Source organism: Oncorhynchus tshawytscha, linkage group LG01, assembly GCF_018296145.1.
Source record: "Oncorhynchus tshawytscha isolate Ot180627B linkage group LG01, Otsh_v2.0, whole genome shotgun sequence".
Lineage (NCBI taxonomy): Eukaryota > Metazoa > Chordata > Actinopteri > Salmoniformes > Salmonidae > Oncorhynchus > Oncorhynchus tshawytscha.
In genome coordinates this window covers 70,914,835-70,939,723 of record NC_056429.1, presented here as the reverse complement: position 1 = coordinate 70,939,723, position 24,889 = coordinate 70,914,835, and the positions used below count along the sequence as shown (strand labels likewise).

At 43.5% G+C, this 24,889-nt stretch overlaps 2 protein-coding genes across 3 annotated transcripts in view; one reads left to right on the top strand and one right to left on the bottom strand.

Annotated features, from left to right (window-relative positions):
• The window catches only part of trmt2b (tRNA methyltransferase 2 homolog B), a 17,774-nt gene extending 5,682 nt beyond the window's left edge, over window positions 1-12,092 (bottom strand). Inside the window, exons 1-2 of one of the 2 annotated variants that reach the window (XM_024428921.2) lie at window positions 11,999-12,092; window positions 7,291-7,530 (exon numbers count right to left, since the gene is read on the bottom strand). In XM_024428921.2, coding sequence (XP_024284689.1) covers window positions 7,291-7,530; window positions 11,999-12,013 — 255 coding nt within the window. In that variant the 5' untranslated portion in view covers window positions 12,014-12,092. Of the gene's footprint in view, window positions 1-7,290; window positions 7,531-11,052 lie in introns of both variants that reach the window. The other variant, XM_024428912.2, reaches the window with a different exon arrangement.
• Window positions 12,081-24,889, top strand: dnajb12a (DnaJ heat shock protein family (Hsp40) member B12a). The gene is made up of 9 exons (XM_024428935.2): window positions 12,081-12,265; window positions 12,848-13,016; window positions 13,367-13,512; window positions 19,749-19,928; window positions 20,186-20,268; window positions 21,009-21,118; window positions 21,620-21,792; window positions 22,041-22,182; window positions 24,477-24,889. The coding sequence occupies exons 1-8, from the start codon at window positions 12,133-12,135 to the stop codon at window positions 22,160-22,162; spliced, it is 1,116 nt and encodes a 371-aa protein (XP_024284703.2). The 5' UTR covers window positions 12,081-12,132; the 3' UTR covers window positions 22,163-22,182; window positions 24,477-24,889.

Below are 24,889 nucleotides of genomic sequence, written 5' to 3'. Positions count from 1 at the left end.
GCAGCAAACAAAAAGCCGACTCCAACGTCGTATTACCAAGTCAGCCCAGGGTCTCCACATCCAGCTTCTGGACAACTGATGAAACCGTGGGTTTGCACAACCGAATCATTTCTCCACAAACTGCCAGAAACGGTCTCAGGGAAGCACATCTGCGTGCTCGTCATCCTCACCAGGATCTTGACCTGATTGCTGTTTGGCGTCGCTACTGATTTCGGTTGGCAAATGTTCACCTTCGAACTATACTGGCCAGATGGCAGACAGTGTATATGGTGTTGTGTGGGGGAGCGGTTTGCTGATGTCAACGTTGTGAACAGAGTGCCCCATGGTGGCAGTGGGGTTATCGTATGGGCAGGCATAAGCTACGGACAACGAACACAATTGTATTTTATCGATGGCAATTTGAATGCACAGAGATACCGTGACGAGATCCTGAGGGCCATTCTCGTGCCATTCATCTGAAGCCATCACCTCATGTTTCAGCATCATAATGCACAACCCCATGTCGCAAGGATCTGTATACAATTCCTGGAAGCTGAAAATGTCCCAGTTCTTCCATGGCTTGCATATTCACCAGACATGTCACCCATTGAGCATGGTTGAGATGCTTTGGATCGACATATATGACAGCTTGTTCCAGTTCTATCCAGCAAATTCACACAGCCATTGAAGAGGAGTGGGACAACATTCCACAGGACATAATCAACAACTCTATGCAAAGGAGATTTGTCGCTGCATGAGGCAGATGGTGGTCACACAAGATACTGACTGGTTTTCTGATCCACACCCCTACCTTTTTTTTTAAGGTATTGGTGATCAACAGATGCATATCTTTATTTCCGGTCATGTGAAATCCATAAACTAGGTCCTAATGAAATTATTTCAATTGACTGATTTCCTTAAATTTCAGCCACACCTGTTGCTGACAGGTGTATAAAATCTAGCACACAGCCATGCAATCTCCATAGACAAAACATGGCAGTAGAATGGCTTTCAAAGTGGCAGAGTTATATGTCACCTTTCCAACAAGTCAGTTCATCATATTTCTGCCTTGCTAGAGCTGCCCCGGTCAACTGTGATGTAACTGTGAAGTGGAAACGTCTAGGAGCAACAACGACTCTAAGAACTGGTAGGCCACACAAGCGCACAGAACTGGACCGCAGAGTGCTGAAGCACGTAAAGATTGTTGCAACCGAGGACAGACTCTTCATGAAATGGGTTTCCATGGCCGGGCAGCAGCACACAAACCTAAGACCATCATGCGCAATGTCAAAAGTCAGCTGGAATGGTGTAAAGCTCACCACCATTGAACTCGGGAGCAGTGGAAACGCATTCTCTGGAGTGATGAATCACGCTTCACCATCTGGCAGTCCGAAAGAAGACTGGGTTTGGAGGATACCAAGAGACTCTACCTGCCCCAATGCATAGTGCCAACAGTAAAGTTTGGTGGAGGAGGAATAATGGTCTGGGGCTTTATTTCATGGTTTGCGCTAGACCCCTTAGTTCCAGTGAAGGGAAATCTTAACGCTATAGCATACAATGACATTCTAGACGATTCTACGCTTCCAACTTTGTGGCAACAGTTTGGAGAAGACCCTTTCCTGTTTCAGCATGATAATGCCTCCGTGCACAAAACAAGGTCCATACAGAAATGGTTTATCGAGATTGGTGTGAAGAACTTGACTGACCTGCACAGAGCCCTGATCGCAACCCCATCAAACACCTTTGGGATGAATTGGAATACTGACTTCGAGCCTAATCACCCAATATCAGTGCCCAACCTCACTAATACTAGTGGCTGAATGGAAGGAAGTCCCCTCAGCAATGTTCCAACATATAGTAGAAAGCCTTCCCAGAAGAGTTATGGCAGCAAAGGGGGGACCAACTCCATATTAATGCCCATGATTTTGGAATGAGATGTTTGACGAGCAGGTGTCCACATGCTTTTGGTAATGTGGTGTAATTACCTCCACGTTTCTACAGTTGGATTTTCGTAAGGCTACTTTGAAGCAAGGTTAAACATGCCTCATTATTTGAAGGAAAGTAAAACGTTCAGGTTTCAAACAATTATACTGCCTCAAGTTCACATTCCAAAGTGGTGGGTGAAACGCTGATAAGTCAACGGTAGGCAGGCTATAGCCTATACACCCGAATGGCGATTGGGAGGCACGTTTTAATTAAGAGTTGAGATTCATAAATAAAAATAGCTCCTTTTTATCCAGGCCACCAAAATTAACACGCGATTGCATTTAGAATTGTTATTTGTTGTGCAATGACTGAGCTTACAAAAGCAGGTTTCACTCCAGTAGCCTACAGACTTTTTGAGGAGCTACTCTCGCGCTGTCTGACAGGTGGTAGGCTATTCTACTTCTCAAACTAGGCTCTGTATGCTGTGCACGTTTGATAAATAATATGCATGACGACTAAGAAAATACACTTTAATTTAATTCCACACAATTATGCAGATTACCCTACAGACCGATAAGCATGACCAGTCAAATGTACACTGCTCAAAAAAATAAAGGGAACACTTAAACAACACAATGTAACTCCAAGTCAATCACACTTCTGTGAAATCAAACTGTCCACTTAGGAAGCAACACTGATTGACAATACATTTCACATACTGTTGTGCAAATGGAATAGACAACAGGTGGAAATTATAGGCAAATAGCAAGACACTCCCAATAAAGGAGTGGTTCTGCAGGTGGGGACCACAGACCACTTCTCAGTTCCTATGCTTCCTGGCTGATGTTTTGGTCACTTTTGAATGCTGGCGGTGCTTTCACTCTAGTAGTAGCAGAGACGGAGTCTACAACCCACACAAGTGGCTCAGGTAGTGCAGCTCATCCAGGATGGCACATCAATGCGAGCTGTGGCAAGAAGGTTTGCTGTGTCTGTCAGCATAGAGTCCAGAGCATGGAGGCGCTACCAGGAGACAGGCCAGTACATCAGGAGACGTGGAGGAGACCGTAGGAGGGCAACAACCCAGCAGCAGGACCGCTACCTCCGCCTTTGTGCAAGTAGGAGCAGGAGGAGCACTGCCAGAGCCCTGCAAAATGACCTCCAGCAGGCCACAAATGTGCATGTGTCTGCTCAAACGGTCAGAAACAGACTCCATGAGGGTGGTATGAGGGCCCGACGTCCACAGGTGGGGGTTGTGCTTACAGCCCAACACCGTGCAGGACGTTTGGCATTTGCCAGAGAACACCAAGAGTGGCCCTGTGCTCTTCACAGATGAAAGCAGGTTCACACTGAGCACATGTGACAGACGTGACAGTCTGGAGACGCCGTGGAGAACGTTCTGCTGCCTGCAACATCCTCCAGCATGACCGGTTTGGCGGTGGGTCAGTCATGGTGTGGGGTGGAATTTATTTGGGGGGCCGCACAGCCCTCCATGTGCTTGCCAGAGGTAGCCTGACTGCCATTAGGTACCGAGATGAGATCCTCAGATCCCTTGTGAGGCCATATGCTGGTGCGGTTGGCCCTGGGTTCCTCCTAATGCAAGACAATGCTAGACCTCATGTGGCTGGAGTGTGTCAGCAGTTCCTGCAAGAGGAAGGCATTGATGCTATGGACTGGCCCGCCCGTTCCCCAGACCTGAATCCAATTGAGCACATCTGGGACATCTCTCGCTCCAACCACCAACGCCACGTTGCACCACAGACTGTCCAGGAATTGGCGGATGCTTTAGTCCAGGTCTGGGAGGAGATCCCTCAGGACACCATCCGCCACCTCATCAGGAGTATGCCCAGGCGTTGTAGGGAGGTCATACAGGCACGTGGAGGCCACACACACTACGGCACCTCATTTTGACTTATTTTAAGGACATTACATCAAAGTTGGATCAGCCTGTAGTGTGGTTTTCCACTTTAATTTTGAGTGTGACTCCAAAACCAGACCTCCATGGGTTGATAAATTTGATTTCCATTGATAATTTTTGTGTGATTTTGTTGTCAGCACATTCAACTATGTAAAGAAAAAAGTATTTAATAAGAATATTTCATTCATTCAGATCTAGGATGTGTTATATTTTTGAGCAGTGTATTTCCGGCAGCTAACCGATTAACATCCCTAATACATCTCATTAATACTAATAGCCTTTAAGCAAAATAGATTTAGAAATGTTATTGTCCTTCTTCCACAATAACCTACAATGCTAAACTCTATCACCATGTAGTTCAAAAGCACTGTTACTTTTTAATGGTACATTTACAAATATGAATTATGATATATTTGGGTAATTGGTGAAATAAGTATAGCCAGCTATAATTGTAATGGGTTAACAGAAAATAAGAAAAGACTAACAATATATACCTTCTACGCTGGTCCGACCAATCGGATTCCACGCTTCAAGATTGCTTCGATCATGTGGATTGATGTATACGCTGATTCGGTGAGCGAGTTAATTAGCAAGTGCATCGGTGATGTTGTACCCACGGTGACTATTACAACCTTCCCCAACCAGAAACCATGGATTGATGGCAGCATTCGCGCAAAACTGAAAGCGCAAACCACTGCTTTTAATCATGGCAAGGCGACCGAAAACAAAACCGAATACAAACAGTGCAGCTATACAATAAATAAAAAGATATACATAAAAAGCAGCTACATGTTAATACAATGTTCTTGCATTTTTTACTGTGTAGTTTAATGCGTACAGTGCATTCGGAAAGTATTCAGACCTTTTCCACATTGTTATTTTACAACCTTGTTCTGAGGGATTTTTAAATATATTTTTATATACACACAAAAGCCCATAATGACGAAGCAAAAACAGTGACATTTTTTCAAATATATAAATAAAAGAACTGACATCATATTCACATAAGTATTCAGACCCTTTACTCAGTACTTTGTTGAAGCAACTTTGGCAGCGATGACAGCCTTGAGTCTTCTTGGGTATGACACTACAAGCTTGGCACACCTGTATTTGGGTAGTTTCTTCCATTCTTCTCTGCAGATCCTCTCAACCTCTGTCAAGGTTGGATGGGGAGCGTTGCTGCACAGCTATTTCAGGTCTCTCCAGAGATGCTTGATTGTGTTCAAGTCCGGATTCTGGCTGGGCCACTCAAGGATATTCAGAGACTTGTCCCGAAGCCACTCCTGCGTTGTCTTGGCTGTGTGCTTAGGGTCATTGTCCTGTTGGAAGGTGAACAGTCGCCCCAGTCTGAGGTCCTGAGCACTCTAGAGCAGGTTTTCATCAAGTATCTCTCTGTACTTTGCTCTGTTCATCTTTCCGTTGATCCTGACTCGTCTCCCAAGTCCCTGCCACTGAAAAACATCCCCACAGCACGATGCTGCCAACACCATGCTTCACCGTAGGGATGGTGCCAGGTTTCCTCCAGATGTGACGCTTGGCATTCAGGCTAAAGAGTTCAATCTTGATTTTATAAGACCAGAGAATCTTGTTTCTCATGGTCTGAGAGTCCTTTAGGTGCCTTTTGGCAAACTCCAAGCAGGCTGTTATGTGCCTTTTACTGAGGAGTGGCTTCCATCTGGCCACTCTACCATAAAGACCTGATTGGTGGAGTGCTGCAGAGATGGCTGTCCTTCTGGAAGGTTCTCCCATCACCACAGAGGAACTCTGGAGCGCTGTCAGAGTGACCATCGGGTTTTTGGTCACCTCCCTGACCAAGGCCCTTCTACCCTGATTGCTCAGTTTGGCTGGAGTCTTGGTGGTTCCTAACCTCTTCCATTTAAGAATGATGGAGGCCACCGTGTTCTTGGGGACTTTCAATGCTGCAGAAATGTTTTGGTACCCTTCCCCAGATCTGTGTTAACACAATCCTGTCTCGGAGCTCTAAAAACAATTCCTTTGACCTCATGTCTTGGTGATTGCTCTGAAGTGCACTTTACCACAGATGGACTCCAATCAATTGGGGCGACAGGGTAGCCTAGTGGTTAGAGCATTGGACTAGTAACCAGAAGGTTGCAAGTTCAAATCCCCGAGCTGACAAGGTACAAGGTGCTTCACAGTAGTTATGGTGTTCTTTGGATGCAACTCAGCATTCTTTGTCCTCCAAACACGACGAGTTGAGTTTTTACCAAAAAGTTATATTTTGGTTTCATCTGACATTCTCCCAATCTTCTTCTGGATCATCCAAATGCTCTCTAGCAAACTTCAGACGGGCCTGGACATGTACTGGCTTAAGCAGGGGGACACGTCTGGCACTGCAGGATTTGAGTCCCTGGCGGCGTAGTGTGTTACTGATGGTATGCTTTGTTACTTTGGTCCCAGCTCTCTGCAGGTCATTCACTAGGTCCCCCTGTGTGGTTCTGGGATTTTTGCTCACCGTTCTTGTGATCATTTTGACCCCACGGGGTGAGATCTTGAGTGGAGCCCCAGATCGAGGGAGATTATCAGTGGTCTTGTATGTCTTCCATTTCCTAATAATTGCTCCCACAGTTGATTTCTTCAAACCAAGCTGCTTACCTATTGCAGATTCAGTCTTCCCAGCCTGGTGCAGGTCTACAATTTTTGTTTCTGGTGTCCTTTGACAGCTCTTTGGTCTTGGCCATAGTGGAGTTTGGAGTGTGACTGTTTGAGGTTGTGGACAGGTGTCTTTTATACTGATAACAAGTTCAAACAGGTGCCATTAATACAGGTAACGAGTGGAGGACAGAGGAGCCTCTTAAAGAAGAAGTTACAGGTCTGTGAGAGACAGAAATCTTGCTTGTTTGTAGGTGACCAAATACTTATTTTCCACCATAATTTGCAGATAAATTCATTAAAAAATCCTACAATGTGATTTTCTGGATTTTTTTCCCTCATTTTGTCTGTCATAGTCGAAGTGTACTGCCTCATCTTTTTAAGTGGGATTACTTGCACAATTGATGGCTGACTAAATACTTTTTTGCCCCACTGTATGTTTGTTACTACGCTGTACCACAGCGCCAATAAAGGACGATATCCATCCGGACCTTTGCCACCCTGGAAGTTTGTGTCACTGGACCTTCTCTAATAGTAGTTGAGTACACCTGCTCTAAGCAGTCTATGGACAAGGTATGATGACAGCAATCCCATGCTTTGGTTTTATTTACCTGGCCACTGCTTCCAAATGCTAAATTCTAATCAAATGGAAGTAAAATGGTATTGATTGTAGATTTTTTTGCACTCATGTTAAAATCATGCTAAAGTATGAAAATGTATTGTGTCGCTCAAATAAGTTATTTATTGATGATTTGGACATGAAGCGTGAAAAATTATAATGTCAGTACCATTGACTGCCAATTTGCAGAGGAGTACAGAGTGCAGTGATATTGTATTGTATTGCAATGTATTGTATTCACCTCCTCGTGTATGTGTGGCTGGCCATGCAGCAGCTGGTAGGGGGATTCCTCGTGGCTGCAACGGGTCATGGAGCTCTCCTGGAAGTACAGGGAGTCTAGTTGGCAGATGGCACCAGGCCCCTGGGTGAAGTACTCCACCAGGGAGGACTTATGGACCTCCATCTCCTCCAGGGTGAGCCTCTGTGGGTGGAAATAGACGATGGCCATGGTGTGGCCTGCTGCGTTGGTCCTCACTGTCACCTGTGAGTGTGTAATAATTTATAGGGTTCATGTGTATACAGTAGTACTGTGTCCAAGACAATTTACCACCCCCCCAGCAACAATAAAGTATTGGCCTAATCTATCCTATCCCAGCCTTTTTCATTGGGGCGGCAGGTAGCCTAGTGGTTAGAGTGTTGGACTAGTAACTGAGAGGTTGCAAGATCAAATCCCCGAGCTGACAAGGTAAAAATCTGTCGTTCTGCCCCTGAACAAGGCAGTTAACCCACTGTTCCTAGGCCGTCATTGAAAATAAGAATTTTTTCTTAACTGACTTGCCTAGTAAAATAAAGGTCGAATAAAAAAATTCCAGTCCTCTGGGCCCACCAGCAGTTCTATATATTTTAAGTATTCCACCACAAGAACAACTGAAACACCTGTACCAATGGGCTTGTTCGACATTGCAGGCGACTTCTGACTGACTTATCTACGAATCACCTTGCATCATAAATAAACAACTAGTTATTATTTGTAGATGAGTCAATCAGTCACAATTTACCCACAATGCATCACGGATTTCACACTCTTGAACACAGCTCAGGCTGTGGCGGTCATGAAATTGTCAGCCGGTGATTGTCAAGAAAATAACTGCCCGTCTAACAGTAATTGACCGTAATTAACATAAACACATTTAGCCTCTCCTGGCTTCCACATAACCTACAAGCCACTGATGAAGACCTTTGGAATATCTACATTTTAAAAAGTCTAAAAATCCATTTAATATAGCCTACACCCCTCAAACTCAACTCTGGACCTTAACCTTAAAGCCAGTTTCATTACTTTTTTTTCATTGATCTGGGACCGATGTAGACCTGGGACACCAGGTGTGTGCAATTAATTATCAGGTAGAAGAGAAAACCAGAAGGCGCCGGACCTCGTAGGGTAAGAGTTGAGTACCCCTGGCCGAGAATATCACAAAAAATACAATCGAACATTGCTGAATAAAATAGAAAGTATATTTTCCCCAAACGATTTCCAAGGAAGTGCACACATGCGACTATTCTGTCTTGAGCGGTTTACAAAGAAACAGCTCTTCCAATATGCTTAATTTAGAGTTATGTATGCAACTTTAGTGTTGATACAAACATTGGGCTACATGTTAATACATTTTAAGGCTGCGTGTTGCGACTAATGATGATTTGAAAAAAGTTGCATGAAAGGCATGAGCTCCGATTTGTTTGTATAGCAGGCTGCACACAATGCACTCGTCTCTCATTCACAAACACTTGATAATATTCTCACCAGCCCTCGAATTTCCCGGGGGCATCCCCTTTGTGTGGCCGTAATGCCCCCTAAAATACCAATGCCTTTTGTGGCCGTTGTACCCTTGGGCTGAATATAATAATTATAATTCCCTTCGCCTGGCTGCCGTGCTCCGAAGCACCTCTCACTCACATGGCTCTCTCAAATATCTCATTAGCCAATGCCAGTCATGTGATTGGGTCCTTCTCACAGGCATCTCAGCTGAGAAGTAGGCTACAAGTGAATACATGACACCCACCCTGTATTCAAGAACATGTCATGTCTAAACTGATGGCGGGCACAACTCAAAAACTCAGATGATCTAAGCTAGGGTCTAAACTATGAAATATGAAAAAAAATATGAATTTCCACTTTTTTAGATCATTGAAGTTTAAGGTAAAAACAATAATGAAAAGACTATTTATATGCATCTAAAAATTATCAAGAAATTATCAAATAGTCGACGACCCTGTTTGTAAGGTTTTAAAATATATCAATCTCAACCGTTTACATTTTCCAGTGATGAAGACATGGATGTCTCATGGTATGGTGGAAATTAGAGGTCGACCGATTGTGGTTTTTCAACGCCGATACCGATTATTGGAGGTCCAAAAAAGCCGATACCGATTAATCGGCTGATTTTAAAAACTTTTTATTTGTAATAATGACAATTACAACATTACTGAATGAACACCTATTTTACCTTAATATAATACATCAATAAAATCAATTTAGCCTCAAGTAAATAATGAAACATGTTCAATTTGGTTTAAATAATGCAAAAACAAAGTGTTGGAGAAGAAAGTAAAAGTGCAATATGTGCCATGTAAGAAAGCTAACGTTTCAGTTCCTTGCTCAGAACATGAGAACATATGAAAGCTGGTGGTTCCTTTTAACAGGAGTCTTCAATATTTCCATGTAAGAAGTTTTAGGTTGTAGTTATTATAGGAATTATAGGACTATTTCTCTCTATACGATTTGTATTTCATATACCTTTGACTATTGGATGTTCTTATAGGCACTTTATTGGCAGTGTAACAGTATAGCTTCCATCCTCGCTCCTCCCTGGGCTCGAACCAGGAACACATCGACAACAGCCACCATCGAAGCAGCGGTACCCATGCAGAGCAAGGGGAACAACTACTAGAAGGCTCAGAGCGTGTTACGTTTGAAACGCTATTAGCGCGCGCTAACTAGCTGGCCATTTCATTTCGGTTACACCAGCCTCATCTCGGAGGTTGATAGGCTTGAAGTCATAAACAGCGCAATGCTTGATGCACAACGAAGAGCTGCTGGCAAAATGCACGAAAGTGCTGTTTGAATGAATGTTTACATGCCTGCTTCTGCCTACCACCGCTTAGTCAGATACTTATATGCAACGCAGGACACGCTAGATAATATCTAGTAATATCATCAACCATGTGTAGTTAACTAGTGATTATGATTGATTGTTTTTTATAAGATAAGTTTAATGCTAGCTAGCAACTTACCTTGGTTTACTGCATTCGTGTAACAGAGGCAGTCAGTCTCCTTGTGGAGTGCAACGAGAGAGGCAGGTCATTATTGCGTTGGACTAATTAACTGTAAGGTTGCAAGATTGGCTCCCCCGAGCTGACAAGGTGAAAATCTGTCGTTCTGCCCCTGAACAAGGCAGTTAACCCACCGTTCCTAGGCCGTCATTGAAAATAAGAATGGTGTTCTTAACTGACTTGCCTAGTTAAATAAAAAGGTATAAAAATATATATATATATATTTTTTAATCAGCGCCCAAAAATACTGATTTCCGATTGTTATAAAAACTTGAAATCGGCCCTAATTAATAGGCCATTACGATTAATCGGTCAACCTCTAGTGGAAATGCAAAAGATGTCAACTTTGAGCACCTTAATCTCTTGAATGTTTTGGCATTCATGTCCAAAAAGTCACTTTCTGAGCACCATTATTATTTGTAGATCAGTCAAGTCAGTTAATTTACCTAAGATGCATCACGGTTTTGATGCTCTCAAAAACGGCCGTTGCATTGCATCAACCAATGGTTGTTTGCCACTTCATCGACTGCACAGTCAGGCATCAGATTGCCTGCTATATGATATGATGTGATTAGCTGATATGTTAAACACCTATACAAGTGTTGTGAGATCTGATCAAGCAGGAATGCCACCACTATTAATTTGATTCAAATTAGCTGTGATGGTGTTAGGATACATGAAATATATTAAATTACTGGTGGGCCATCTGAACTGGGTTTAGATACTATCCTACCTCCCTCCAGTGGCCTCCGTCGTGGAACAGCAGACAGGGCTCCAGGGCTGAAAGGCGGAGGAAGTCCTGATAGCACCTGGCCACCAGCTTATGTCTCTCGGGCATGTTGAGGAGGTGGTCCCCGTTCACACACACAATGTTTCCCACCTTTCCCGTTCCCACGTAGAACCCCACCGTCTTAGGGTTGCCATCCACGCCACGGTTGACTGAGAAGGTAGACTTGTTGCGGTAGCCGTCCCTGACAGGTGACGGTAAGATAGGCAGCAGAGGGAAGCTGAGTTTGGTACTCCTGGGTGGAGAAGGACATTGTGTCAAGGCCTTATGTTGGGTCGACTCTCCACATAAGAGCTGATCTGAGAGCTGTAGTAGGATCCTCTCCTGGTGCTTCTGTTTCAGCTGGAGTTGATCATAGTAACTCAGGCGCCACAGAGGAGTGACAGCGTCGGCCAGTCTCTCCTCCCAGGGCAGGTGTTCATTTGATGCAGGCTTGTTCCTGAACTTCTTTCTCCATTTCTTCTTTGATAATTTTGGTGGTTTCCCTGGGTTGGTGGTGGTATCCTTGGCTCCCGAGCATAGACATGCCTCCACCAGAACATTTACTAGCTTATGTTTTAGTAATGCTGGCCTTAAACCCGCTAGTATTAAAAGCATGGCAAATGGGGGATTATATGATTAAACTATACACAGGAACACACACGTTTTAATGGCTGTTGTACATACATTGGGATTATTGATCCTTGGACGCCTCCGTTGATCAGTTAGCTTGAATGAAGCTAGCTTTAAAAATATATATATATTGTTTAGCCACTTGTTACAATACATGTATTTCTGTATTTACAATTTGACAAATAGCTTAGACCACCAAACACATACAGAATGGGTATATCGCAATGTATCACAATTCGCAATTTGAAGCCAACTATGTTAAAATGAATTAGTCACTGACCCTGAATGTACACATGTCCACGGAGATTGAAATTCAATGACGTATTATTTAAGTTCCAACTTTATTTAACCTTCCCGGTGACGCCTTCATAGGGCGACCATCTGGCGAGTAAACAGACTAGTTCCGCTGTCGCGATGGAATCAAACAAGGACGAAGCTGAACGGTGTATTAAGATTTCTATAAGTGCGCTCAGTAATAACCAGACAGACAAAGCTAAGAGGTTTCTAGAAAAGGCACAGCGTTTGTTTCCAACCGATCAGGCCAAAAGTACGTTGATTATCTATTTTTATGCGTGCAGTATTTCCTGTCAGTTGGTGGTGGGCCAAAGTACACTCAGAACCAAATATGCTAACTTTTAGCTAGCATGACATAGACCTCAGTTTTTGGAGAGGTGGTACTTGTAGTTCATTTTGTTATCAACAACTAATCTTTGTTATGGCATGTTGAGTGATTTCTCATGTTAATGATAAACATATGCGATAGCTAGCAAGCTAACAACAAGCCTGCTAACGTTAGCTATCGACCCCGTTAGCTCTCGAGAAACCCATACCCAGCCCACTTAAGGCGCTTGCATTACAGTACATGAATGGCCAAGCTAGCTAGTAACTACTTCCCTAACTTTCTTGCTTGTAATATGCTGACACAGTTGGCACCACCAACATTGCTGTAACGTTACATAGTTACAAAATAGTGTTGGAGATAAAATGTAGGCCTTACTGTACTGTGATGCACGTCTTACATTTGCCTTAGTTATGGGGAGAGAAGTGTAAGTTATATGGCTGCAGTGACATGCCAACGTTACCACTTATCATCTGCAGCTGTCCCGTAAACCTATTCCTATCCACCCAGGTTTACTAGAGTCTATCGAACAGAATAAGAAACCACCGGACGAAGAAGAGAGGCCTATGAATGGGGATGGTTCTGGAGTGAGACAACGTAGTCATGGGGACGAAGCCGGAGACTCAGCCACAGACTCAGCCAAACCATACACATCAGATCAGCTGGATGCTGTTAAAAAGTATGTCTGTGTACTTATTCCGTTTAACAGAGCCAGAATGAGTTTCCCCTAACTGCTGGTCCAGGATTTGGTATTTGTTTATCCTCTCTAATGGTTAACGTTTGGAATCATGATTGGGGTTGATTCAATTATCCTAGATCTGTGTTTAAGGGGAACATCTACTTTGTATACTTTGACAATTATAACCTCTGTCTGAATTATGTTTTAACGGGCATACTTTAGAATGATTTAGACAACCTGAGATAGTGCTACATGGTTCATTGGTTGTTTTCTTGCTCATTGCTCGACTAATTGGGTTGCTTCACTGACTTGTTTACTTTCTCTTTGCTTCTCTTATGCCATGTGTGTAGAATAAAGAGTTGTAAAGACTACTATGAGATTCTGGGAGTTGAAAAGGACGCCGGAGAAGAGGACCTGAAGAAGTCCTACAGGAAACTGGCCCTGAAATTCCACCCTGATAAAAACCATGCTCCAGGAGCCACAGAGGCATTTAAAGGTAACCTCTTTTCTGGCAGTTGAAATTTCACTGCTTGCTAATGAGTACACAATGTCATATCTGAAGTATACCATCATGGCAAAGTATGTTTAAAAGCTTAACTCAAGTTTTTTATTTTTTTTATTTTTTCCCTCACCTTTATTTAACCAGGTAGGCCAGTTGAGAACAAGTTCTCATTTATAACTGAGACCTGGCCAAGATTAAGCAAAGCAGTGCGACAAAAACAACAACACATAGTTACACAAAACAAACGTATAGTCAATAACACAATAGAAAAAGCTATGTACAGTGTGTGCAAATGTAGAAGAGTAGGGAGGTAAGGCAATAAATAGGCCATAGAGGCGAAATAATTACAATTTAGCATTAACACTGGAGTTATAGATGTGCAAGTAGAGAAACTGGTGTGCAAAAAAGCAAGAGGGTAAGTAATAATATGGGGATGAGGTAGTTGGGTGTGCTATTTACAGATTGGCTGTGTACAGGTACAGTGATCGGTAAAGCTGCTCTGACAGCTGATGCTTAAAGTTAGAGAGGGAGATATGACTCCAGCTTCAGTTATTGTTTTGCAATTCGTTCCAGTCATTGGCAGCAGAAAGCTGAAAGGAAAGGCGGCCAAAGGAAGTGTTGGCTTTGGGGATTAGAGGTCGACCGATTTAATCGGTATGGGTGATTTAATTAGGGCCGATGTCAAGTTTTCATAACAATCGGAAATCGTTATTTTTGTGCGTCGATTTGGCCGATTTTAAAAATAAATAAAATTTAAAGAAATATATATTTTTATTTAACTAGGCAAGTCAGTTAAGAACACATTCTTATATTCAATGACGGCCTAGGAACGGTGGGTTAACTGCCTTGTTCAGGGGCAGAACGACTGATTTTCACCTTGTCAGCTCAGGGGATCCCATCGTGCAACCCTTTAGTTAACTAGTCCAACGCTCTAACCACCTGCCTCTCATTGCACTCCACGAGAAGCCTGCCTGTTACTCGAATGCATTGGAAGTCAAGGTAAGTTGCTAGCTAGCATTAAACTTATCTTATAAAAAACAATCAATCAATCATAATCACTAGTTATAACTACACATGGTTGATGATATTACTAGTTTGTCTAGCATGTCCTGCGTTGCATATAATCGATGCGGTGCGTATCGTTGCTCCAATGTGTACCTAACCATAAACACCAATGCCTTTCTTAAAATCAATACACAGAAGTAATATTTTTAAACCTGCATATTTAGCTAAAATAAATCCAGGTTAGCAGGCAATATTAACCAGGTGAAATTGTGTCACTTTTCTCACGATCATTGCACGCAGAGTCAGGGTATATGCAACAGTGTGGGCAGCCTGGCTCATTGCGAACTAATTTGCCAGAATTTTACGTAATTTTGACATAACATTAAAGGTTGTGCAATCTAACGAGAATATTTAGATTTAGGGATGCCACCCGTTAGATAAAATACCGAACGGTTCCGTATTTCACTGAAATAATAAACATTTTGTTTTCAAAATGATAGTTTCCGGATTAGACCATATTAATGACCAAAGGCTCGTATTTCTGTGTGTTATTATATTATAATTAAGTCTATGATTTGATAGAGCAGTCTGACTGAGCGATGGTAGGCAGAAGCAGGCTCGTAACCATTCATTCAAACAGCACTTTCGTGTGTTTTTCCAGCAGCTCTTCGCAAGCACAGCGCTGTTTATGACTTCAAGCCTATCAGACTAATGGCTGGTGCAACTGATGTGAAATGGCTAGCTAGTTAGCGGTGGTTTGCGCTAATAGGGTTTCAAACGTCACTCGCTCTGAGACTTGGAGTAGTTGTTCCCCTTACTCTGCAAGGGCCGCAGCTTTTGTGGAGCGATGGGTAACGATGCTTCGAGTGTGGCTGTTGTCGATGTGTTCCTGGTTCAAGCCCAGGTAGGGGCGAGGAGAGGGACGGAAGCTATACTGTTACACTGGCAATAGTATAGTGCCTATAAGAACATCCAATAGTCAAAGGTTAATAATGAAATACAAATGGTATAGAGAGAAATAGTCCTATAAATACTATATTAACTACAACCTAAAACCTCTTACTTTGGAATATTGAAGTCTCATGTTAAAAGGAACCACCAGCTTTCATATGTTCTCATGTTCTGAGCAAGGAACTCAAACGTTAGCTGTCTTACATGGCACATATTGCACTTTTACTTCTCCAACACTTTGTTTTTGCATTATTTAAACCAAATTGAACATGTTTCATTATTTATTTGAAGCTAAATAGATTTTTATTGATGTATTATATTAAGGTAAAATAAGTGTTCATTCAGTAATGTTGTAATTGTCATTATTACAAATTTTAAAATTTAGAAAATCGGCCGACGTAATCGGTATCGGCTTTTTTGGTCCTCCAACAATTGGTATCGGTATCAGCGTTGAAAAATCATAATCGATCGACCTCTATTGGGGCTGACCAGTGAAATATACCTGCTGGAGAGTGTGCTACGGGTGGGTGTTGCTATGGTGACCAGTGAGCTGAGATAAGGCGCGGGGCTTTACCTAGCAAAGACTTATAGATGACCTGGAGCCAGTAGGTTTGGCGACGAATATGTAGTGGGGGCCAGCCAGTGAGAGCATACAGGTCGCAGTGGTGGGTATTATATGGGGCTTTGGTGACAAAACAGATGGCACTGTGATAGACTACATCAAGTTTGCTCAGTAGAGTGTTGGAGGCTATTTTGTAAATGACATCGCTGAAGTCGAGGATCGGTAGGATAGTCAGTTTTACGAGGGTATGTTTGGCAGCATGAGTGAAGGAGGCTTTGTTGCGAAATAGGAAGACGATTCTAGATTTAATTTTGGATTGGAGATGCTTAATGTGAGTCTGGAAGGAGAGTTTACAGTCTAACCAGACACCTAGGCATTTGTAGTTGTCCACATATTCTAGGTCAGAACCAACCAGAGTAGTGATGCTAGTTGGGCGGGAGGGTGCGGGCAGCAATCGGTTGAAGAGCATGCACTTAGTTTTAATAGCATTTAAAAGCAGTTGGAGGCCATGGAAGGAGTGTTGTATGGCGTTGAAGCTTGTTTGGAGGTTTGTTAGCACAGTGTCCAAAGAAGGGTCAGATGTAAGCAGAATGGTGTCATCTGCGTAGAGGTGGATCAGAGAATCCCCAGCAGCAAGCACAACATCATTGATATATACAGAGAAAAGAGTCGGCCCAAGAATTGAACACTGGCACCCCCATAGAGACTACCAGAGGTTCGGACAACAGGCTCTGTGATTTGACACACTGAACTCTATCTGAGAAGTAGTTGGTGAACCAGGCGAGGCAGTCATTTGAGAAACCAAGGCTATTGAGTCTGCCGATAAGAATGCGGTGATTGACAGTGTCAAGCCTTGGCCAGGTCGATGAAGACAGCTGCACAGTACTGTCTTTTATTGATGGTGGTTATGATATCGTTTAGGATCTTGAGTGTGGCTGAGGTGCACCCATGACCATCTCAGAAACCAGATTGCATAGTGGAGAAGGCTTAGTGGGATTTGAACTGGTCGGTGATCTGTTTGTTAACTTGGCTTTCGAAGTTTTTAGAAAGGCAGGGCAGGATGGATATAGGTCTATAACAGTTTGGGTCTAGAGTGTCTCCCCCTTTGAAGAGTGGGATGACCGCGGCAGTTTTCCAATCTTTGGGGATCTCAGACGATACGAAAGAAAGGTTGAATAGGCTAGTAATAGGGGTTGCAACCATTTTGGTGGATAATTTTAGAAAGAGAGGGTCCAGATTGTCTAGCCTAGCTGATCTGTAGGGATCCAGATTTTGCAGCTCTTTCAGAACATCAGCTGACTGGATTTGGGTGAAGGAGAAGCAGGGGGGCTTGGACAAGTTGCTGCAGGGGGTGCTGAAATGTTGGCTGGGGTAGCCATGTGGAAAGCATGGCCAGCCTTGAAATTATCGATTATCGTAGATTTATCGTGGTGACAGTGTTTCCTATCCTCAGTGCAGTGGGCAGCTGGGAGGAGGTGCTCTTATTCTCCATGGACTTTACAGTGTCCCAAAACCTTTTGGAATTAGTGCTACAGGAAGCAAATTTCTGTTGGAAAAAGCTAGCATAACTGACTGAGTATATTGGTTCCTGACTTCCCTGAAAAGTTGCATATTGCGGGGGCTATTCGATGCTAATGCAGAACGCCACAGGATTTTTTTGTGCTGGTCAAGGGCAGTCAAGTCAGGGGGGAACCAAGGGCTATATCTGTTCTTAGTTCTAAAAAATTTTTATGGGGCATGCTTATTTAAGATGGTGGGGAAAGCACTTTTGAAGAGCAACCAGGCATCCTCTACTGACGGGATGAGGTCAATATCCTTCCAGGATACCCGGGCCAGGTCCATTAGAAAGGTCTGCTTGCTGAAGTGTTTTAGGGAGCGTTTGACAGTGATGAGCGGTGGTTGTTTGACCACGGACCAATTACAGACGCAAGCAATGAGGCAGTGATCGCTGAGATCCTGTTTGAAGACAGCAGAGATGTATTTAGAGGGCAAGTTGGTCAGGATGATGTCTATAAGGGTGCCCATGGTTACGGATTTAGGGTTGTACCTGGTAGGTTCCTTGATAATTTGTGTGAGATTGAGAGCATCTAGCTTAGGTTGTAGGACGGACGGGGTGTTAAGCATGTCCCAGTTTAGGTCACATAACAGTACGATCTCTGAAGATGGATGGGGGGGCAATCAATTAACATATGGTGCCCAGGGCACAGCTGGGGGCTGAAGGGGGTCTACAACAAGTGGCAAGTGTGAGACTTGTTTCTGGAACGCTGAATTTTTAAAAGTTGAAGTTCAAATTGTTTGGGCACAGACCTGGATAGCCTGCAGAGTTCTGTCATACTATCTCTGCAGTAGATTGCAACTCTGCCCCCTTTGGCAGTTCTATCTTGTCTGAAAATGTTATAGTTGGGAATGGAAATTTAATGATTTTTGGTGGCCTTCCTAATCCAAGATTCAGACACGGCTAGGTCATCCGGGTTGGCGGAGTGTGCTAAAGCAGTGAATAAAACAAACAAAGGGAGGAGGCTTCTAATGTTAACATGCATGAAACCAAGGCATTTACGGTTACAGAAGTCAACAAATGAGAGCGGCTGGGGAATAGGTGTGATGCTGCAGGGCCTGGGTTAACCTCTACATCACCAGGTGACCAGAGAAGGAGTAGGATAAGGGTACGGCTAAAGGCTATAAGAACTGGTCATCTAGTGCGTTCGGAACAGAGCGCAAAAGGAGCAGATTTCTGGGCGCGGAAGAATAGATTCAAGGCATAATGTACAGACAAGGGTATGGTAGGATGTGAGTACAGTGGAGGTAAACCTAGGCATTGAGTGACGATGAGAGAGGTTTTGTCTCTAGAGGCACCATTTAAGCCAGGTGAGGTCACCGCATGTGTGGGGTGGAACAAAAGGGCTAGCTAAGGCATATTGAGCATGGCTGGAGGCTACAGTGAAATAAGGCAATCACTAACCAAAACCGCAATCGACAAGGCATATTGACATTAGGGAGAGGCATGTGTAGCCGACTGATCATAGGGTCCAGTGAGTAGCTAGGTGAGCTGGAGACACGGCGATTCAGACAGCTAGCAGGCCGGGGCTAGCAGATGGGACGTCGCAATGGAAGAGTCTGTTGAAACCCCCTCGGACGGTTACTTCGGCAGACCAGTCGTGATGGATCGGCGTCAGCAGTAAAGGGTCCAGGCCAATTGACTGAAGAGGTATTGTAGCCCAGGAATTGACTGATGGATCGATAGCCACTCGGATAGCTGCTAGCTCACTGCGATGATCCGGTGTAAAGGTTCAGAGCTTGCGGTAGGAATCCGGAGATGTGGTAGAGAAAAAGCAGTCCGATATGCTCTGGGTTGATTTTGCGCTGTGTAGACTGGCAGGCATTGACCGGCTGAGGCTGGCTGATGTCCGAGTTAAGGGTGATGGCTAACTGACTACTAGCTAGTAGCTGGCTAGCTGCTGATGGGGGTTCTGTTTCTAAAATATAAAAAATAGCAGATCCGTACCACATTGGGAGAGGCAAGTTGCAGTAGAGTATGTTCAGTCTGTAGATGGAAATTGGGTTATTGAGAGATTGAGATTAAAAATGTATACAAAATATATATGAAGAAAACGATATATACACGGGACGGGACAGGACAAGACAAAACAGACGTCCGACTGCTACGCCATCTTGGAACAATGGTTACTGTGTGTTTTTTTTTGTTGTTCTCCAGCCATTGGCAATGCATACGCTGTACTCAGTAACACAGAGAAGCGGAGCCAGTATGACCAGTATGGTGAGGAGAGAGCTCACCCTACGAGACAACAGCACAGGCACCAGCGCCATGACTTCGAAGCCGACATCTCGCCCGAGGACCTCTTCAACATGTTCTTTGGAGGAGGTTTCCCATCACGTGAGTTGGGTCATATTATTAATTAGGCACCAAATGAAAGAAAATGGACTGAAACAGGGAGGGACTTCCTGGATTTCCCCAATAAGAAAAGCACATTTTTGTTTTCTGTGGCAAAATGTTTTGAAACATTATCGGTTGCATGCCCTAATGAACACAATCTTGGTTGTGGACAAAAATTAGGTCTAAATTATGTTCTGTTGGCCTGGATGTTTGGATGCTAATTGTTGTTTTATACTGTATGTTCTGCTCTCTTCCAGGTAATGTACATGTTTACAGAAATGGTGGAATGCACTTTGGCCATCAGCATAGAGCAGGACCAGAGAGGAGAGAACAGCGGGATGTAAGTGAAATCTGTAGACTCCTTTTTGTTGATCAATGGACACATTTCTTACATCCTCACTTCATGACAGAATGAAGAGTGCTGACCATGACAATAGTCAAACTTATACCGTGTTTAGTTATCTAGCTTATTCTGTGACATGTGCTGAATTCAAAATGGAATCACCTGACCTCAACCCAATTGAGATGGTTTGGGATGAGTTGGACCGCAGAGTGAAGGAAAAGCAGCCAAGTGCTCAGCATATGTGGGAACTCCATAAAGACTGTTGGAAAAGCATTCCTCGTGAAGCTGGTTGAGAAAATGCCAAAAGTGCAAAGGGTAGTTACTTTGAAGAATCTAAAATATATTTTGATTTAACACTTTTTTTGGTTACTACATGATGATAGTTTTGATGTCTTCACTATTATTCTACAATGTAGAAAACCGTAACATTTAAGAAAAAACATTGAATGAGTAGGTATGTCCAAACTTTTGACTGGTACTGTATGTGCTGAATACTAAATCGACCTCTATCCCTAGAGACTTTGTGTATATTTGAAAGCAATTGTTATAGTTCCATCTTACCCTCTGTCAGGCAGGTTGAGGTTCTGCCAATCCTTTCAGGCCTGCATAAACACCTAAAAAAGGAGTAGGGGCTAGGAGTCCATTTGGAATTCACATGGGGAGTGCTTGAGCAGGGTTGACTCTTATCTCACTCTCTTTCTCTCTCGGTATATCTTTCATTCTCTGTTCCCCTATAGGGAGGTTTTGCCCTGTTTGTCCAGCTGATGCCCATCCTCATCCTAATCTTCGTCTCCGCCCTCAGCCAGATGATGGTGACCCCTCCCCCCTACAGCCTTAGCCACCGCTCGTGAGTCTCAGTGTCCTCCTTTACACACTAACACTTCTACTACTCACTTATAAAATAGTTATACAAACTTCTATACACCTCTGCTACTTACTTATGATAGCAGTGTTTGACAGACATGGTGGATCGTGACCCAGAATTTTCAGCTTGGGGTCACAGCTTCAGAATATATTAAACGTTAGTTTTGTCACAAGGAAATTTGAAAGGCTTTAGTTGAGTCAGTGTAAAACTTGATATTGATGAACAACCTCTAAAGCATTTCTGGTTATCACTTTATCACATATAATTTATTACATCTGAGGGTATCAGTAATTACAACATTAAATTATACATGTTTAGCCTTTGCTCGTAATGGACCTGTGTGTCAAGATTTTGATTGTATGACTTAATTTACCTTTTGTTTTTCTTGTAATTCTTTATGACATGATGTCACTTAGGAAGTTGAACCACCCTGTTTATCACACTCTCACATCCTCTTTTATCACTTCCTGTGCTGCGCTGCAGAGGTGCGGGCCACATCAACCGGAGGCAGACACAGACCCTGAAGGTGGCTTACTACGTAGGAGCTAGCTTCAACAAGGAGTACTCTGGAAAAGACCTAAGGAATGTGGAGAGGAGTGTGGAGGAAGACTACATCTCCAACCTCCGGAACAACTGCTGGAAGGAGAAGCAACAGAGTAAGTCACAGCCCAACGTTAACACAACAGACATGCAAAGTTGGTACCCTTTTCACAGTATCATGCCATATTGTGCTTTACTGTACTGGCTTGGCTATTTTCCTCTCACATTGTCCTCTCCAGCATTCTAGCGACTACTAACCAGCCCAATGCAGTTAAGTTATGCTGAAGTTAGCTATTTTTTGATCATTTGCGTGATTATATTGTTCAATATATTGGATACATTTTTGTGTGTTTTTGTCTTCCAGAGGAAGGCTTGCTGTACCGTGCTCGTTATTTCGGAGACTCTGACTTGTACCAAAGGGCTCAGCGGATGGGCACGCCTAGCTGCTCACGACTGTCGGAGATTCAGATCATGCTACATGGATAAGAACTCAAACAAACAGAATGGTAAATTTGATATGATATCAATTGATACTGTTTTGACTTCAATATTGTTTGATATCGGTTTGATATCGATATGAGCAAGGCACGTCTTGATATTGGTTTATCCTTTCTGTAAACCTAAGCTATTATGTAAAAAAAGCATACATGACTGTTCCTGCATGCACAAAACCTTCTCGCAGATGTTCTCACGTGCTCTCAATTTAGCATACTTAATTGCTTGCTGATGGGTTATCGTCGACAGTGGATGGGCTTTCCATTGCATTCAAACTCGTTGAGTAAGTTAGGCTCCCAGAACATTCACACCTGGCCCAATGGGCAACCAGTTGCCTCGACTTCACATAGCTGTGGAAGTGAAACGAAAAGTGAACTTTTACAGTTGCAATGTATTGTATTAAACCAATGTACACTGCTCAAAAAAATAAAGGGAACACTTAAACAACACATTGTAACTCCAAGTCAATCACACTTCTGTGAAATCAAACTGTCCACATAGGAAGCAACACTGATTGACAATAAATTTCACATGCTGTTGTGCAAATGGAATAGACAACAGGTGGAAATTATAGGCAATTAGCAAGACCCCCCCAATAAAGGAGTGGTTCTTCTCAGTTCCTATGCTTCCTGGCTGATGTTTTGGTCACTTTTGAAAGCTGGTGGTGCTTTCACTCTAGTGGTAGCATGAGACGGAGTCTACAACCCACACAAGTGGCTCAGGTAGTGCAGCTCATCCAGGACGGCACATCAATGCGAGCTGTGGCAAGAAGGTTTACTGTGTCTGTCAGCGTAGTGTCCAGAGCATGGAGGCGCTACCAGGAGACAGGCCAGTACATCAGGAGACGTGGAGGAGACCGTAGGAGGGCAACAACCCAGCAGCAGGACCGCTACCTCCGCCTTTGTGCAAGGAGGTGCAGGAGGCGCACTGCCAGAGCCCTGCAAAGTGACCTCCAGCAGGCCACAAATGTGCATGTGTCTGCTCAAACGGTCAGAAACAGACTCCATGAGGGTGGTATGAGGGGCCGACGTCCACAGGTGGGGGTTGTGCTTACAGCCCAACACCGTGCAGGACGTTTGGCATTTGCCAGAGAACACCAAGATTGGCAAATTCACCACTGGCGCCCTGTGCTCTTCACAGATGAAAGCAGGTTCAAACTGAGCACATGTGATAGTCTGGAGACGCCGTGGAGAACGTTCTGCTGCCTGCAACATCCTCCAGCATGACCGGTTTGGCGATGGGTCAGTCATGGTGTGGGGTGGCATTTCTTTGGGGGGCCGCACAGCCCTCCATGTGCTCGCCAGAGGTAGCCTGACTGCCATTAGGTACCGAGATGAGATCCTCAGACCCCTTGTGAGACCATATGCTGGTGCGGTTGGCCCTGGGTTCCTCCTAATGCAAGACAATGCTAGACCTCATGTGGCTGGAGTGTGTCAGCAGTTCCTGCAAGAGGAAGGCATTGATGCTATGGACTGGCCCGCCCGTTCCCCATACCTGAATCCAATTGAGCACATCTGGGACATCATGTCTCGCTCCATCCACCAACGCCACGTTGCACCACAGACTGTCCAGGAGTTGGCGGATGCTTTAGTCCAGGTCTGGGAGGTGATCCCTCAGGAGACCATCCACCACCTCATCAGGAGCATGCCCAGCCGTTGTAGGGAGGTCATACAGGCACGTGGAGGCCACATACACTACTGAGCCTCAATTTGACTTGTTTTAAGGACATTACATCAAAGTTGGATCAGCTTGTAGTGTGGTTTTCCACTTTAATTTTGAGTGTGACTCCAAATCCAGACCTCCATGGGTTGATAAATTTGATTTCCATTGATAATTTTTGTGTGATTTTGTTGTCAGCACATTCAACTATGTAAAGAAAAAAGTATTTAATAAGAATATTTCATTCATTCAGATCTAGGATGTGTTGTTTAAGTGTTCCCTTAATTTTTTTGAGCAGTGTATATATTTATAAATCAAAACCTTTGAGGATTAAATCAGAGTATACAGGCAGCAAGTCATGCAAGCACACATCAAACAGGATAACGATTAATCATGGGCACCGATAATGGAAAATCTATATCAGAAAAAAAAATATATATATATATATATTATATATATTTTTTCTGATATAGATTTTCCATTATCGGTGCCCATGATTAATCGTTATCCTGTTTGATGTGTGCTTGCATGACTTGCTGCCTGTATACTCTGATTTAATCCTCAAAGGTTTTGCTGTTGGAGATCCTGTTGTTGGAGATCCTTTTGATGTTTTATTAATTGCTCCATACTTATTTTTTCCCCTCAGATTATTTGGTACTTGAATCGAATGAGAAGAAATCAATATACAACGCCCTATTCAAGCCCACACAAAAATTGGAGCAGCAATTTGAGAGAAACTGCCTTAGATCCATATGGTGGGTTGCAGACAGATATGGCCTGTCAGGGGGGGACCCCTGTCTCTTTGCACACTCCTGTGGTCAGTCTTAACTTCCTATAGAACTGTGAAACAGACGGAGAAGGTGATGGCTGGTTTAAATACAAAAACACTTCAAGGCTGGCAGAACTAGACGGGTGTCATGGTTTTTTGAAAACGAGAGATTAAATGTATTTTTGAATGGTGCAGTTCCTTCAGAAAGTATGAACACCCCTTGACTTTTCCACATTTAGTTGTGTTACAGCCTGAATTTAAAATGTTTTAAATATTTTTTTTAAATGTCA

Coding starts and splice junctions, on each gene's coding strand:
- dnajb12a (XM_024428935.2), top strand. CDS start 12,133: ATGGAATCAAACAAGGACGAAGCTGAACGGTGTATTAAGATTTCTATA. Junction 12,266..12,847: donor TCCAACCGATCAGGCCAAAA/GTACGTTGATTA, acceptor CTATCCACCCAG/GTTTACTAGAGTCTATCGAA. Junction 13,017..13,366: donor CAGCTGGATGCTGTTAAAAA/GTATGTCTGTGT, acceptor CCATGTGTGTAG/AATAAAGAGTTGTAAAGACT.